The sequence below is a fragment of the Triticum urartu genome, chromosome 7A (genome assembly GCF_056163025.1).
Source record: "Triticum urartu cultivar PI428250 chromosome 7A, HENAU_Tu73, whole genome shotgun sequence".
NCBI classification, from domain to species: Eukaryota; Viridiplantae; Streptophyta; class Magnoliopsida; order Poales; family Poaceae; genus Triticum; species Triticum urartu.
In genome coordinates, this window is record NC_141879.1 from 53,861,390 (window position 1) to 53,879,331 (window position 17,942).

A 17,942-nucleotide genomic window follows, 5' to 3' on the forward strand; every position below is an offset into this window, starting at 1 on the left:
TTGGACAGACGGTTTTTTCTGCGTGCTCGTTCCGATATGATGCAATCATTGATGCATGCATGATATCTAATATGTGGCAGATCAAGAGGGCACACGATTTTCTTTGCCTCCTCGACACTAGTAGGACACAGGCTTCCCGCGGAAAGAATCTTCTTTAGGTACTTCAGAAGCTCATCCAGGCTTGTATCTGTCCATTTGTTTTTTGCCTTCATCTTTAGAAGTTCTAGTGTGAAACTCAAGCGGATCACCTCAGGATTATTGCAACCATCATACAAAGGAGTCATCGAGTCTACCTCCAGTTGCGCCAGTTTGGCCTCCTCTCTAGAAGCAGCTCTGTCGCTAGTCGTCTTCTTGCGAAGCAGGTCTCGAACATGCAGGTCCTGCATGGCTGAATTTAGTAGCGACGAAGACGGTGGCGTGTCCGTGTCTTCTCTGCCTTGAACTGCCTCTTCGCCATCGACATTTCCGAGGCCGTCTTCCTCTTCGGGCACATAATCGGTCATCTCTTCGTCTGGTGGCCCCATGTAGTTATTTCCTGCCCCGTCGACGTCCTCATCATCATCATCATCATCATCATCATCATCATCATCATCATCATCATCATCATCATCGTCTTCACTTATCCATCGAGTATGGCCATGCATGAAACCATGCATGAGCAGGTGCGCCTTGAATTTACCACCCTTAAAGGGGTCGAGCCTGACTCTTCCTTTGCATTTTCGACACGGACATAAAACATCCTTCAGTCTTTTTTCATACATGTCATCTACAGCGGATTGCCAGTATCTTTCCACCTTCCTTCCATTGACCTTCATGATCACCTGCGGGCGGAGCAAATATTATAACCACGTATATATGCATGCATGGATCAAATTCATACAAAATTTCGGCATGACCTTCCCTAAACATAGGACATATTGAGTTTGCCCAAAATTCGCCGAAACGGAATTGAATCGACAATTCGGCAAAACATAGGCAACTCATGTCACCCACATTATTTCATCAAATACACAATGTAGGCAACCCAAATTATGCCACACACAATTCGGTATATTCTCATATCGCCCATATATATATATATATAGTTTCGGTCCTATCCACACAAACACATTTTTTGCTCGTTTTGGTGACCGAGCTCCATGAAGCCCTTTATTTTTGAAAAATTCAAAATTCAAACTTTTTGACTTCAAAAAATTCTGAAAATAAATATGAAACTATACACGGATGAAATGCATGTGTGTGTAAAAATTCAAGATGAAATACTTCGAAATGCGACCTATAGAAAAAAGACAAATTTCTGGACTTTGAGGATGAATAGTAACATGTGTTAAAAGGCCTCAGATTTGTCTTTTTTGCACAGCCTTCATTTCAACGTATTTCGTCCTAAAAATTTACACACATGTGTGTTATGCCTCCATGTATATCTGTAATTTTTTTCAGATTTTTTTGAATTGTAAAAATATGAATTTTCATGATTTTTGTGTTTTTCAAAAACCGGCCTCCATGAAGGCCGAGCTCCAAAAGGCATTTTCGTATACCTAGTAGCTATATATATATATATATATATATATATATATATAGCTCTAACTAGCTAGCTAGCTAGGGAGAGAGTGGGAGGAGAGGGAGAGGAGAAGAGGGAAGGCATTAATGGAAGGGGGTAGTGGAGGGAAAAGAAGAAGGGGAAGGAGGGGGCTCTAATGGAGGGGTGTGGTGGAGGGGCAAAGAAGAGGGGGGTGATGGAAGGGCAAAGAAGAGGGGAAGGGAGGGCTCTAATGGAGGGGTGGTGGAGGGGGAGCATTGGAACAAGAAAGGTGCAAGGAAAGGGGGGAAGAAGAAAGGGGAGGAAGGAGGGGAAAGGTGGTAGGTGGGTGGCGGGCATAGCAGTAGCGCGGGTCTCCTATGCGCGCTACTGCTATGGCAGCTTGCAAAATATCTATGGCTGGTGGTGCACTACCTATAGCGCGGAAAAAAAACACGGTACTGGTAAAATTTTATAAATAGAAAAAATAGCAGTAGCGCGCTTATACCAACAGGCGCCATAGATCCAGAACTAACAGTAGCGCTGGTTGAGTGACAAACGCTGGTAATATTTATTGATCAGATATTGTGGTGTGTTACACTTAGCAGTAGCGTGGGTTTATATAACAAGCGTTGCTGCTAACGTATACCAGTAGCGCTCTTTCTAGCCAGCGCTACTACTAACTACTAGTAGCGTTGGGTCATAAACACACGCTACTGATAAACTTTTATGTATAAGCCTTTTTCTATTAGTGTAACTTCGCTCTAGCACACGGTTTAAGATAGTCTTCGCTCAATACAAAAAGATGGTATTATTTCCACGATATCACTGTCAGATCGCAGGCAGTAAACACACATGATCACGGTGACGGCAAGAGACGCACACAGCAGAATGACACAACGAAGGAGATGATATTTGTGTCGCGTATCCTTCTCGGCTTACCCTCCTCTTTCCTTTTATTCAACGAGAAAACAAACTGGGATTGAGATCCTATAATTACGCCACAATTCCAGATGAATCGTGTCATCTCATGACTTGGCGTTGTGGCCCAACAACACACGCACGACCCGGCCAAACGTGCACTCCCACGTCAGCCCATAACGAATGCATGCAGCACGTTACATGTACAGTGTCAACTACATGCAAACTGAACACAAAACAGAAGAAAGCAACCCTCAATGCGAACGCGAATCAATCTGTGATTGAGTTGGTTAGGTGGACAGTGATATCCCCAACCCACCAGGGTTCAAATCCTGGTGCTTGCATTATTCCTGAATTTATTTCAGGATTTCCGGCGATGCGCTTTCAGTGGGAGAAGACGTTTCCGTCGACGACGAGGCATCTACAGTGACTTCGTAAATCTCAAGACGTTTTAGGCTACAAATTGAAAACACATGCACGTACAAACTAGCCTACACAACTAGTGCACGGAGCTAATGACTAATGCAATATCTGAACCTGATCTTGTAACAAGATTAGCACCAACAATCACTCCTTGCTCACTGGTTGGCGGGATACTCAGAGATAATATCGCATTGGTCGCTCGTCGGCTGGATGCTCGAACATTTGGTCCATCAAGGAGGAGCTACTGCCGGCGATAAGAAAGGCGCGTGGCCGCATCCTCCATTAGCTCAAGGTGGCCGTGTCGACGGTTCCTCGAGCTTGAGGGCCGTCGTCTTTGAGGAGGAGCGTGTGGCGCGGCAGCGGGTGCGGTAAGACTGGCGCAACGCCGTCTGTCGCTCTCGTTCGCCAAGGCCAACACGGAGCCGGAAAGGGTCCGCAACGAATCGGACCTCGCCGCCGCATGGGCCCATGACCACTCCGTCATCACCAGTCGGAAGGGCACCAGGCGCTGCCGTCGTCTCGACAGCGAGATCGTCAAGTACAGCTAGGAGTGGTCTCTTGGCCAGACCTCCACCTACACCAGCAAGGGCAAGGCGGCCAGAGGGCTCCGTCGGCGTCGGTAGTGACCTCGGTGGCAGTCGCACCGCGCAGCAGGAGGCAGAGCGGGGGCTACGTCACGAGCGACAGGTAACCGTCGGACAATGCTGCCACGGCCCTCGGGTGCCCTTCCGCCGATGTAGGGATGACGGCGGCGGCGGCACGGACGGCGACGGTGGTGCGGCAGGACAGGATGACCACGCTTGCTTTTCCATTATAGAGTTTAGGATTCTTTTTAGTTTTTAGTTAAACGGTCAAAGTATTGGCTATTTTATATAAATTATATCCGAATTTGAATGAAATTCGCCCGATTTGCCTGAATTTCGTGCAGTTAATTTAAACCATATTCGAAATGTATGCATGCAACGCTTGATGGCCAACTGCCGCATCCGTGTCCGTGGATTGGTTCCACCCTGTCCACGGACGGATGGCAGAGAAAATTTACAGGTCAGCGTTGGAGACTTTATTAGCAAGGTGGTATAGGTATGGGGTATAGATGTTGAAGATTATGTTTTGGCGTAGGACGTGTCGGGCACGCACGTACCAGTCGCTAGGTCAGTCAGTCCCGTCACCCGCCGAGCCGAACAAACCGAACAAGTCCACGGTGACCGGAAGGAGACCTGACGTGGTCACCAAGTCATGTGAAACGGCCTATGGGTGGTCACGTGGAACACGAAACGTACTGAACACACGTATATCTTGCACGTGATTTAACCATATACTACTAGTCGGCAGCTTGAAACCGAACACGAGATGTAAACACATGCCGGCAGCCTGAAACCGACACGGCCGGAGCTGACACAATGAGTCTATTTAAAACGACGGGATCGTCACCCAAGCCGCTGAACAAGGAAAACCCAGCAGCGGTTAGGTATATATATATACCTCAAAGAAGAACAAAAAGCATCCAAATCCATCATGGCGACATCGTCGACGACCCGGCGGCCGGTGGCCTCGTCGTTGCCGTGCCTCTTCCTGGACTACGGCGACAGGCAACCGGCCACGCTCTATAGCGTGTCCGATGGCGCGCGCCACCCCTGCGACGTCGACGAGTTGCGCAGCAGCAAGCGGAGCTGGGTGACCTCGCACGGCTGGGTACTCGTGTGGGATCCGGACACCCTCACCACCTTCTTGTGGGACCCACATGCTGCTCCCAACGACAATAACAAGATCACCCTGCCATCTCTAACGAACCCGCCTATGAGGGCCGGGTGTACTCTATCGGCCAACCCCACTGACCTAACGGCTATACGGTGCTCCTCCTCGACAAGTCCGCAAGCCTCATGTACAGGGCCGTCCAGGGGCCTGTGCAGGCTGTGCACCCGCACAGGGCCCCCAAATTTCAGGGGCCCCCGATTTGGGCCAATACCTTAGTATATTGTTTTTCGTTTTGGGCCCTTTCTTCAGACCTAGCACGTAACTGGGCTTCCTCAGCTAGTCTTTGGCACTACCGGCCGGGCCTGCTCCTCAATCTCCCCCAAACGATGCTTTCCTGAGTCCCCCCGATCGACACAATCTGCTGAACGATCGATCTATCGATCCAGCCCTCACGAGAAAAAAATAAAGCGCCGCCACACGGAGACGGAGGCTAGCAGCGTTGTTTGATTGATCGCTTCATATCCTTTCCGGAGATACAGCCGCAGCCCTACCCGCATGTAGAATTGATTCATCGGTTCTATTGACCGCTGGGCGCTTAGCTAGTCGCAAATCCCACCGCACGAGTAGAAGCAGCCCGTGGCCGAGACCAAGGTGAGAGCAACACTGATCTGTCCAACATGTGCGCTGAAACTGAATCCTTATTTAATCTAGACTATTTTGTTTTGCTGAATAATTATATTAGTGAGCATATTATAAGCATATGCGTCAGTTCATCGATCACTTTTTTGAAGAAAGATATATAGTAGGCTAGTAGATCATTATCAAGTTGTCACACACAAAGATTTCCAAGATAGTTGCTTCAGGGTTGTTTTTTTTTCATTATTACCTTGATAAGCCTATCATTTATGCAATGTTGGAATTCATTCATATCTTTTCTATAAAGAAATTGTCTATTCTAGAAATTTTAGGGCCTCATTTTGCATTTTGCACCGGGGCCCTGAATTTCTAAAGACGGCCCTGCTCATGTATTACTGCCATGTGAGTCACCCGGCATCTGAGTCGGAATGGGTCAGACACGAGTACGATGTTGGTAGCATCCCGCTGCCCAGCAACGACAGCTCGACGAAAAGGATCATATACCGCGCGGCATCGTGCCACGGCAAGTTCTACTACCTCCGGAAGCATAGCGAGATCGGCGTCATCGAGTTCTCGTCGACGATGGGGGCGCCAGTCTTCTCCACCACGCCGATGAAAAGGGTGCAGCTCACCCCCGTGGGAGACTACATGGCCGCGGCGTCGGCATACCTTGTTGACCTCGACGGGGAGCTCTACGTGGCATACATATTCTTCCACAACACCGACTTCCACTCCATCATCGATGTGGGCGTCTATCGCCTTGATTTTGACACGAAGGAGCCAGTTAGGATGGACGACATTGGGGACCGGGCAATTCTTCTGGGTTCGAGCTGTTCTTTGGGGGGATGGTGTCCAGCTACAACGTTTGGGCTCTTGCCAAACACCGTGTACTGGATGAGCCTGCACGACGGGCTGTTGCACGTGTATGACCTCGAACAAAAGACGGAGGAAGTAAGGGAGCCTTGCAGTGGTGTTGCGGAGCCATCACGAAAACCGTTTTGGCTGCTTCCTAAGCATCCATAGATATTGTTGTTGTTTAACAATAATAACAATATTGTACTTTATACTCTCTCCATTCCTAAATATTTATTTTTTTAAAGATTTCAAATGGACTATCACATACGGATGTATATAGACATATTTTAGAGTGTAGATTCGCTCATTTTGCTTCGTATGTAGTCACTTGTTGAAATCTCTAAAAGGACAAATATTTAGGAACGGAGGAAGTATAATAATGCTTTAATATGTAAGGAATATAGACTTTCTTTTTCTGGGAAAGGAATAACAATTTCCATGCAAAATCTGCAAAACACTAGGACTTGATTTGGAGGGCACAGACTAGCTTCTCGAGGTGCACCTTCTCCCTCGAATCCCGAATCACATACTTTGGAAGTGAACGCCGTCCGAGGAATATTCTGCGAGCTCAGATTACCACGTGTTCTTTGCTGGTCTCGAGAGATTCCTGTGCGGCCAGGCCCTTTGGAAGGCTTGGGCTCCGGCCAAGTGTCAGCTTCACTTCTAGCGATGAGGCGTCGGATTTGGATGGCGGATAGACGCCTGCGCCACGGCCTGTAGTCCCCCATCACGTGCCCGCTATGCGATCAGGGGTCCGAGACTGCAGATCACCATGTGCTGGGTTGTGTGTTTGCCCGGGAAGTGTGGCATTGTGTCCTCTCCCACTGCGGTCTTGGTCAGTTGGTGCCCATCATGGATGCAAATCTCACGGAGGGCTGGATACTAAAATTGTAATATCTCATTGGTCACTGGTCGGCTGGATACTCAAACTACAAAATCTTCTCCGACACTCCGTATCTCATGTCCTCCGAGCGCAGAGTAGAAATGAACTGGCTGCAGTTAGCGAGCTCTGCTCCAATCATGTAGCACCCTGGACCTGGATCGTCCATTGTAGGATGCGAACAGGGCTGTATCGCAGTGCGGTGCACTCTTGTTCGTTTCGTCTGTACTCCTTCTAATGATGCTATCCACACTTATAACAGATGTGTGCACCATTTTGTGTTCCAGCTAAAACTTCCTTTATATCATGCGAGCACCACTATTTTAGCAATCCAGTCGGGCTGTCGGTAGGGGATTTGTAGCACGCAGGTGCAACCCATTCTACCTTTTGGCTTTCTATTTTCAATCTTTCACATCTTTTATATCAAAAGTCCAAGTTAAGTTATATTTTTATATTTGTGTTTCCGGTGATGAGGCTTTCGTGTTGAATACTTTTTAACGAGTTTTTTTTAATTTTTTTAAGTTTGAACTTCTGAAGTTTGGTATAAGCGACTGAAAAAATCATAATTTTCAAAACTTGTGATTGACAAAGTCGCAACTTTTAATTTCAACTCTGAAACTTGGTTCGAACGACCGACAAAATCGTAAGTTTCAGAAGCTGCGACACATAAAATCTTAGGTTTCGGAAACTAAAACTTACAAAAATTTGTGCTCTCGTGTGGGATCCAACAACTTTGTGGATCGCAAGGCAATCGGCCGACTGGCATGGCTGGACAGGTGTGTGCCCCTGTGAATTTCCGCAATCTTGTCTATATATCTGATCTGATCCTGATCAAGCATCTTTATATACAAGATTTCAACCACCTTTTTCACGCTAACGTATTTGACCAGGAAGGTCATGTTTTTACCGATTGGGTAAAATTGTATTGCACATGAATCTTAATAAAGTACATTGATAGTTAGTTGATTGGGTAAAATCAATATTGGCATGTTGGATGGCGCCAAGCTATGGAGTTAGTTGATTGTGTAACATCACTCTTAGCCTGCTGGCCTGCGCCCAACTAGGGACTTGGATCCTCGAGCTCGTGCGGGGATAGGTACACCAATGGCCCCGAAAGCTACAAATGCCGCTCCATCCAAGGAGATTGCCGGGGAGGCGTTGGCGGAGGCCGGGAAGGAAGTCGCCGAGGAGGGCATGCAGTTGGCCGCCAAGGCTGTGCTCACCCGCGACACATTTGTGTGTGCTCATGTTCACCCTTTTTGCTGAGTGTTACACTCGAGAAAGATTTTGCCGAGGGGATTGGGCTCATTTCCAAGTGCCAAGGGCACTCGGCAAAGTGCTCAATTCGGGTAGTGGAGGAGGTGCGGGAGTTGGTAGTGGCACCGGCGGTGACGGTTGGGAGGAGGAAACATCCTTCCACGCGATTCAATGTTCTGGGGACGCCAAGGTGAGCCACCCATAACAAATAGGAGTATATTGGGAGGGTAGGGGAGTCTATTTATCCAAGATGCACAAAAGTAATTTCTAAAATTGCTAGAAGACACCCAGAAAGCAGAACCACTTGAAATTGAGTAGTGTCTTATTCACGAGGAATTAATAGTAGTACGGCTTTTTTCATGGCGCCTGTGGTTTTTGCCGGAAGCACGCACGCGCTTAGCAATAAGGGGTAGCATTAATCACGCGGAAGTTCACTGGCACATCCGATGAGTACGTGAAGATGACCGGCGAGCCCCTGACGACAGGCTTCTTGAGGACACACATCCCATCGTGCAGCTCCACCTCGCTCGCGTCCAGCGGCTCCATGCTGTTCTCGAGGCCGCCGCACGAGATGCGCACGTCTTTCATCGGGCACGAGCACGACGTCCCGACCTGCAGCTCGTAGAGCGGCTGCCTCTGGACTGTCCCGACGAAGGCGTAGAATCCCGTCCAGTCCGCAGCGACAGTTATGTCGGATTTGTCGCAAGATCGCTGGGCACCACCTGCATGTATACACATTACATAAGATTAAGGTGGTGTTTGGTTCTCTGGTTCTAGGACTTTTTCTAGTTCTTAGGACTTTCTAAAAAAGAATCTCAAGGAGGTGCTTCTTAGGACTTTTAGCAAAAATCCCAAAAAAGTTTCATCATATTTGGTTTGCTAGGGACTTTTTCTAGTCCCAACACAAAAATGTCCCTGAAACCAAACACCACCTAACTAGGATAGATCTCCGTGGATATGACAAAGACTACTATGCATGCGATGGAGACGAACCTGTGCGCACGTGGCAAAGAAGGGCAGCGAGGAGGAACAGGAGCGCCGCAATATTCTTGGTTTCCATGCTGGAATTCTACTCCCTTTTGTTTCCTTTTCTTGTGTATATACTTTTTCTTTTGAACCGAGTTCTTTCCCCACTATGCTGGTGTCATGGCAACTCCATGGTATATATAGTGCAGTGCTGGTTGTAACAGCAAATTAAATATGCATTCGTTTCTTGATTTAATTCCTACTTAAATTGTGCATTGATTTGTTGGGTTACTAATGTGCTACTACTATGCAATTAAACAGTGTACTGCTATGTTATTTATTTGTTTCCTAAATAGTGATAAAAATGGAATTACATGGGTATATAGCGTCAATCTGGAAGGTCATAACATACGGCGTCCAATCTGCACTGATTTTCTTCTCAGTATGTAATGATTTTTTGGGGATAGATAAAGATTTTTTTGAACCTTTTGTGCTGGATAATTTGTTCTGAACTTTTGATAAGTTATGCATACTAATATGGGATTCGATTGATTTTGGAAGTAAAATTTTGACTACCCTTTAGCCACAACGTCTTCATGCTAACTTATTGGTACACCAACTAATTAAGTACTTTTGCAAATGCTACGGAAGAACGCATACCTTAACTAAGTACTCCCTCCGTTCCTAAATACAAGTCTTTGTAGATATTTCACTATGGAGTATGGACCACGTACGGATGTATATAGATGCATTTTGGAGTGTAGATTCTCTCATTTTGCTCCGTATATAGTCCATAGTGGAATCTCGACAAAGACCTATATTTATGAACGGAAGGAGTAGGAATTATGCATAAGAAGATCAACATCTGTAATGTGCAAGCTATTTAGATTGTGAAGGTTATAAAGGCGCATGTGCCCCATAGTGGTTCCACCTAGGAATTATATCAAACATATGCAAAATGTGGAGCACTAATAAAACTTAAAGAGCATCATTGTGGTTTGTTGACAACCTGCTAGTTTTCCAACCACTAATTGACACTTCATGCACCTTCCAGATATCTGTTTAATATGCCTAAACTTCACTAACTTGAAGTCCATACATCTGAAGTTATAGGGTATATCCATATACTCTAAAAGCACTCTACCAAGTTACATGTAGTTAACATTAATATATATGCAAAAGCATTATAAAACATCAATGGACATAAGTAAATTGGTGGAATAATTTGAAACTAATGTTTTAACTCTTTATTTATGGTAAAACTCACTATAGAATATTTATTCTTAGATAATGTAAACTAAATGGTACATTTCGTAACAAAATATAGTTTAGTGTAGCACAAGAAATATATTTGTAATGGTGAAAATGATAATTCCATGTAAAAAGGGTACAATAATATCAATGACCTTAGTTGTTAATGTTGCTAGTTATACAAGTAATGTCATTGGTGTCCATGTAATTTATTGGATAATGTATCAACAAAGACAACATATAGTACTTAGTGGCTAGCTGAGTTAAGATGAGGTAATTTAAGTACATTACATGTAGACAGATAAGTAGATTTTTAAAGCACCTTTGGGCCCACAAAATGTTTGCCGCGGCCCTGCCTTGTAGGCATCAGAGCTCACAAGTTTAACTATTTTCTGGTCTATGTATCATGATACACAAATCTAGAGACACACACTAGTTATCCATGTCGAATAAGTAGAGATTCTTGATCAAATAGAGAGACACCTGGTGGTATAGAGATGAGGCATGATGGATAAACGGGCAGAAAATCTTCAACTGAATGTGGGTGACTTATCAGCATGTGTTAAATAGGGTCAGTATATCTGCATATAGATGCGGTAAATACCCGAAGATAATAGATCACTTCCTCATTTTTGACGTACAAGTTTTCTACAAGGGATCTTACACACCGCCCCAGATGACCTCAAGAAAATAATGAAGGCCAAGCCCGTGACACCTTACCACCCTTTCCACTCTTCCTGGTTGACCCGGGCCGCAACTACATCTCCTTCCATCACTCTAAATCCTCCCTCCCTGCGCTGCCGCCCAAGCTCTTCCTTGGTTCCACCATAGTCAACAATGTGTTGCTGCTAGCTGTGGATCGATCGATGAGCACCTCCAAAAGATCAAGCCGGCAAATCTTGAAATTGATTAAGAAACCACATACACCTCTCTATTGACGGAAACATTGCTTCTCAGTGAAAGAATATTCTTTCTTTATAAGATGCATAAGTGTCAAACCTGAGGTTTGATCACTAGTGGGTTGAGATGCAACAATCCTCCTAACCATCAACCCGCAGGTTGGTTCTCGAGGTGCTAGGTGCCCCATGTTATTGGCCTGGCCGCGTTTGCGGTCCGGATTCTCGACAACATGGGATCGGTAGAAATGATAGGCATCCATATGCGCTTCTTGACAACATGTGTAACGAGGGAAGGGTTCTAATTGTGTGACTAGGTCCAACAGGACTATACGTCTGTGCTATTGTGCGCTGATGGAATGACAAGTGATGGAAACACAGGGCAACATTGGCTAGGTCGTTCTTTTTTAGTGCATGGGCTCGAGTTCCAGGGGTGAAAATCTAGGTCTGACCACCATTGGCCGTACCTGACAATGGCGTCATTCACGTGGTGTGCCCTCCTTGAAGACATTGCATAGAGTTTATTTAAACTCCTCTCCAGGATGAAACCCCCATGATCTAGCCTCAGTGGTTTGGTCGAGCAACGACAATGCTCGTTTGTCATCATTCCCATTTCTGGAGGCATCATTGTTGGAGCACCTACCATGTTACCCGGGATTGCTATCATCAAATGGTCTTGCAACCTCACCTAATCTAATAAAAAATGCAAAAAATCTTTTTGGAAAGAGAAAACTAGGAACTATTCAAAGATGGTCAACTATTCAAAATTCTTTCGAAGAATTCGTTTGTATTACCTTTCATAGGAATTTTAGCATGCACTCAAATCTCTTGAAAGAATCCAACCAAACAAACCAAAATCATGTACTTCCTCCGTTTCAAAATATAAGTCTTTTTAGAGATTTCAAATGTACTACCACATACGGATGTATATAGACATATTTTAGAGCGTAGATTCAACAATTTTGCTCCATATATAGTCACTTGTTGAAATCTCTAGAAAGTCCGATATTTAGGAACGGAGGGAGTATGATTCAGATGAGCATGACATCACAATCCTATGTTTTTACTATTCCTGCGATTTTTTTATTCTTCTGAATCAAAGGGACCCTAACCATCGCAAAAAGGAGATAACAGAACATTTAACACCCATCTTTCGAGAGAAAACAACATTTTACACATGTAGTGACTGAACTTTAATAAGAAAATTATAGGTCAAACATACGTAGAGTTTAACATCGGCATATTAGCTCCTTGGCTGAACAAAAACCAAGGCAATGCTGCCATCTTCTTGACGCTGCAAAAACCTCTGTCCAGTTTTCGATTCTGCCTCCTCCATAGCTTTGGCATCCATGTAATGGCACTGGCTGCAGGGCCCAAGAACCTTCAGCTCAACACCGTCAGGGACCTTTGGCTCGACATATCGCCTTACATCAGCGAGCTCCTTCTCAGCATCCCGGAGAGCTTTCATGCACATCGGCAAGCACCTGTCGAAGGTGGACAACTTTCTGTCGTAGCCGGGGGAGGTGTCCAGGACGAGGCATTGCAACGAGGATGCCGCCCGCTCGAGGATGTGGTATGTTAGCTCGACAAGGCTCTTGGCAGAGCAGAAGCCTGTGATGGTCGCCTTCCTAAGGTTTACAAGGCCGCCCTGATAGAATCCGGGGAGCTCTATCCTGGATTACAATGGATTTTCATCTGGTTTCCCGTAAATAAGGTACTTCTTGTACCATCCGAAACCATCTTCAATCTGCAGATATGAATGTATTTCTAGGATTAATTTGTTGTTCATAAGAAATAAAAAAAATCTGATGCTGGTAGCAGATTTATTTCAATCTATTATGTACCATTACAAACATCATCGTTTGTAATGGGCAAGCCATTAACCTATTGATAAGACGCATGTAAATGTTCTTAAACATATGGAGGAGATGATCAAGAAGCACTTACACGTAAGATGAAAGTCTCCAACGCAACACAAGCATCAAGAAAAGAAGCCAGACAAAGGAAGTCATAGCCTGTGCAGAATTCACCACATTCACCAAGGCAGATAACGAGATGCTTGAGGTGCTTAAATGTGTCGGTCATTGCAGGTGCCTTCAGCTTCTAAAAATAACAAACATCATCATCATAATATTGATTCCCATTTTTATGATTCTATCATCTACATAGTTGCACATCCACCATATAATTTTAATGTGGGTCGTACTTACCTCATGAAATGTTCACAGCACAAGCGTTTCAAGGTTTGGTGCAATGGATGGCAAATTGCTGCCTGCATACTGGAGCATGTCCTGCATGTGTGCGGCGTGCATGTCCAACTCCTCCGTCTCCAATGAGTCTCCGAGTGTGAATCTCGACAACCGCCGTCCTTCGTAGCTAAAGGTGGAGAGCTTCAGAGCATGGCTTTCGATCACCCCCAGCTCTCTGCACATTCTCACCCACACTGTTTTGAGCTTCCGTAGAACATGGGGTATCTTCAGGTAGGTTATCATGTCGCAGTTTGAGAGATCCAGCCGCTCTAGAGAGAAGCAGCTAGAAAGAAAAAACCATATTTCATTCCCAGTGACACCGACCTTGCACAATCGCAGTCTCGATAAGCTCCAAGAGAAAGCAAGCATCCTTGGGTCGTCTGTGGGTGTGGGATGGAAGCCACATGAGCTGAGGTAAAGAGACTTAAGAACTGAGGGCATTCTGCTGTTGGCCACATCATCATTTAACAGAAGCGGGTATGGAAAGCTGTATTCAGATGCATAGCAATCAGGCAGCAACACAGCGAGGTCGACGATTCCGGGCTTCACAAAGGCTTGGAGCCAGCCAGCCAGAAGGCTGGTGTCGATGTCTTTCTTGCAACAGGTGGAGAGGTGAAGCTTGAGCGTCTTCACTCCAATGCCTGAGTGGTTCTCAAGCACCTCTTGTGCTTTCCTGAAAATATACTTGCCTCTATCTCCACCCCGAAAAAAAGGTTGTCTGCCCACGGCCAAAGTTTCCGGATTGAATACCAGCTTGGGGAAGCACCTCCAGAAATGTAGAAATCTCTGAGACACACATGTTCTGCGAGCTGCATCTCGCATTGTCAACAAGGAATATATGTGCCGCAAGATATCCTGCACAAGATGTACAAGTAGCAAAAGGTTACCATATATATTTGCTAATTAGTGAAAGTTAGATACCAATAAAAGATCAAGGATGTAGGTAGATAGATATCAATAAAAGTTCAAATATGTAGGTTGTGATTTTTTAGGCCCTCCAATAAAATCCGTGCAATAAATAATACTCCCTCCACTCCCAAATAAGTGCTCGTCTAGCTTTATCCTAACTCCTAAGTCAGACTATCTTACTGACACCAAACTGATGTACAATATGAAAATATATTTAATGATGCCTATTGGTATTATAAATTCTGATCAAACTTAAGATTGGAAACCTAAAAATGCATGAATTTTTAGGACGGAAGGAGTAACTAATTTACCACAAATGAAACACTGGCTGTTGGCAACAGTTGAGTAATTGGCTGCGATATATTATACCTCTGGAAGCTCAATGTGTGATATCATGCTGCTGGAACTGGAAGAGCCTACGGTCGCTTGGTGAGTTTGATTGCTGCAGGGTGAGCCATTTGTTCCGTTTACTGCAAAAAACAAGGCAATGATCGAGATGTCATAACATCAAGGAAGAAGCAGGCATCATATTTAGATCGATAGCCCGCCTGAATCCGCTTAACTTCCTAATTGGAATGAATCCCGCTCTAATTAGAAGATAAAAATAGATTAGTGCCACACATAATGAACCTTCCTTCAGTCACACGAGAAGAGCTATCGGTGTCTAAATGAATAGAGAAATACAATCAACACCTGACAGTGGTCTAAATTTGTGCTTCCCATTCCGTGAGCACTTCTTAAGGATTATAAACGAATAGAAAAACACAATCAACACCTGAAAGTGGTCTAAATTTGTGTTTCCCACTACATGGTATATCTCATTCAGTTCGGGGATCCCTTTAGCATAAGGAAAACTCTTGTTTTCCACCGGATGAAAACAATGAAACTTCATCCGCCTTGCTCTTCCGCCACGTGTCTCTGTGAACCAACGCACCGCTTCCCCCCCCCCCCCCCCCCCTCTCTCTCTCTCCATCTTATCTCTTCCAACCACCACATCCGTCTCCAAAGCCAAAGGATACCATACCAGTTTCCTCTCTTCGCCTCCGCCATGGATCTCATCGGCGTTTGCTTTCTCCTTCGCTTTTTTTTTGCCGCAGCCGCCATGTGCTTTGTCTTCCTAAGCTATAGTTGCCCAACTTATTGGAGTACCCCCCTCCTCACCCCTCCCAAGGAAACCTGTGGAGAAGATGACTCACCCCATGGCCATGCTGCTATCCAAGGGAAGTTTGCCGCTGCAGCGAGCGGGGAGGTGGTTGGTGCTGCGAGATAGGTTGCCGCCACTCCTGCGAGGTGATGGTTGCAGGCGTCTCGGTGCAAATGTGTTACGGAGGGCGGCACTTCTACGCAGCACCCAGGAGGAGACTGGGCTGGGCTACTCGTCGCCGGTGTTGCAACGCAACATGAAGGCCGTAGGCGCCGCTCGCCGCCGGTGCTGCAAGGGAGCACGTAGGGGAGACTGGCCTGCTCACCATTGATTGTTGCGTTGGAGTTTTTTGTGGCGGCGCCGGGGCTGTAATGGAGTTTCGCCGGGGCTGCAATGGTGCGTCGCCGGAGCTGCAATGAAGCTTTGTTGGAGACGTCGTTGATGCTATGTTGAAGTTTTTTGCGGCGCTTAGTCTTGCCATGCAGGAGCACACCGGTGCTCCGGGCGTCGCCGGGGCTGCAATGGAGCGGCGCCGGGCGCCGGAACCTCGTCAGTGTTACAATGGAGCATTGCTGGTGTAGCAATGGAGGATTGATGGGGCAGCCGGAGCATCGCCAGTGCGGCAATGGAGGATCGATGGGGCAGCCAGAGCATCGCCGGTGCAACAATGGAGGATCGTCGGAGCCGCCGGAGCATCACTAGTGTTGTGTTGGAGCATTGGCGTCCCGTCGAAGCATCTCCGGTGCGGTAATGGAGGATCGTTGGGGCCATTGGAGCATCACCAGTATTGCAACGAAGCATCATAGGTGTTGTGTTGGAGCATTGTTGGCCCGTCGAAGCATCACCGGGGCGGCAATGGAGGATCGTTGGGGCCATTGGAGCATCGCCGTTGTTGCAACGAAGCATCACCGGTGTTGTGTTGGAGTATTGCCGGCCCGTCGAAGCATCGCCGGTGCGGCAATGGAGGATCATTGGGGCCATTGGAGCATCGCCGGTGTGGCAACGAAGCATCACCGGTGTTGTGTTGGAGCATTGCCGGCTCATCGAAGCTACACCGGTGCGGCAATGGAGGATCGTCGGGGCCGCTGGAGCATCACCGGTGTTGCAATGAAGCATTGCCGGCCCGTCGAAACGTCGCCGCTGCTGCAATAGAGCATCGGCGGTGCCACAATGGAGCATCGTCGGCGGGCAGCCGGAGCATCGCCGGTGTTGCAAAAAATGCATCACCAGTGTTGTGTTGGAGCATTGCCAGCCCACTGGAGGATTGTCGGTGCTTCAAGGGGTGGTTCCAGCAGCATCGTTGTTGCAAGCCGGCGCTGCAGCCATGGCCGTGCATGCATGGTGAGCTCGTCGGCGATTTTGGTGTGGGATGACCGGTGACGCGGCTGCTGCATCCTGAGCGCTACGGCTTGTACACGTCGGCCAACTGCAGCTCCTCGCGCGGGAGCGAGGATGCACTAGGCGGTGTTAGAGAGATATATGCTTTGTTGGGAAATAGTGTTGTTATGGTTCAGGGATCAAACGGTCCGAATTAACAGAGACCAACGGCTGGCAAGGCGGTTTAAAAACCCCTACCATCAGCCGGTTTACGCATAGCAGTGGCCTTAGCATAATGATTGAATAAGGAATTTAGAATAAGGCCAGGATTAATAAATTGTTCGTTGAACCTGAACTGGAATTACATGTCGCTTATTAGTTAATAATACTGTAACGAGAATAGTTTTGCCTACCCTAGAGAAACAAAAGGGCAAAGGAAAAGTCTGCCTGTACTAGTGATGTTTGTCAATCAATCATACAAATACGAGGGAAAAACCCATATATCAGTAGCAATTATTTGATGCCACCAAGAAAAGAAGCCGGGACGTACTTGCGTTTGCATATGGTCGCCACCGCCGACCGTGCCGTTGCTCCGGCGGCTGCCAAGAGCACGGGGAGCTCTTCTGGATCTCCATGCCACGCCGGCCAACTGGCCAAGAGCCTACCTAGGTGAGTAATGGGTTATTTAGTTTGTTGCATGCCTAACTAACGAACTGAGATCTTTTAGTCCTAGGGTTACCAGGCAAGAGGCATTTGCGACGAGGCTCCCCTTGCATGCGGAGTGCAGGATCTGGAAACAGCTTTTCGGATCTGAGAGTTTTGCTTATTTGACGGCTGGCACGGATTCAATTTTAGGGTTTGTCTAGGACAAGTGACATCTAAGATGATGTCATGCCTTATGATAACCCTCCGTTTTGGCATTTTTGCTTTTTTTTAATCGCTTGTCGCTTGACTTATATGTGTAAAAAGAAAACTCAAATGATAAGTGCCATACGTGTGGCACGAAGTAACACCGCCCTGATAT

At 46.5% G+C, this 17,942-nt stretch overlaps 1 protein-coding gene and 1 pseudogene across 1 annotated transcript; one reads left to right on the plus strand and one right to left on the minus strand.

Annotated features, from left to right (window-relative positions):
- Window positions 1–4,378: 4,378 nt before the first annotated feature.
- LOC147957659 (uncharacterized) lies at window positions 4,379–6,217 on the plus strand. The gene is made up of 2 exons (XM_087531801.1): window positions 4,379–4,713; window positions 5,518–6,217. The coding sequence occupies exons 1-2, from the start codon at window positions 4,379–4,381 to the stop codon at window positions 6,215–6,217; spliced, it is 1,035 nt and encodes a 344-aa protein (XP_087387927.1).
- A 6,325-nt stretch (window positions 6,218–12,542) lies between these two features.
- Window positions 12,543–17,553, minus strand: LOC147957660 (uncharacterized; annotated as a pseudogene).
- Between the last annotated feature and the right edge of the window lie 389 nt (window positions 17,554–17,942).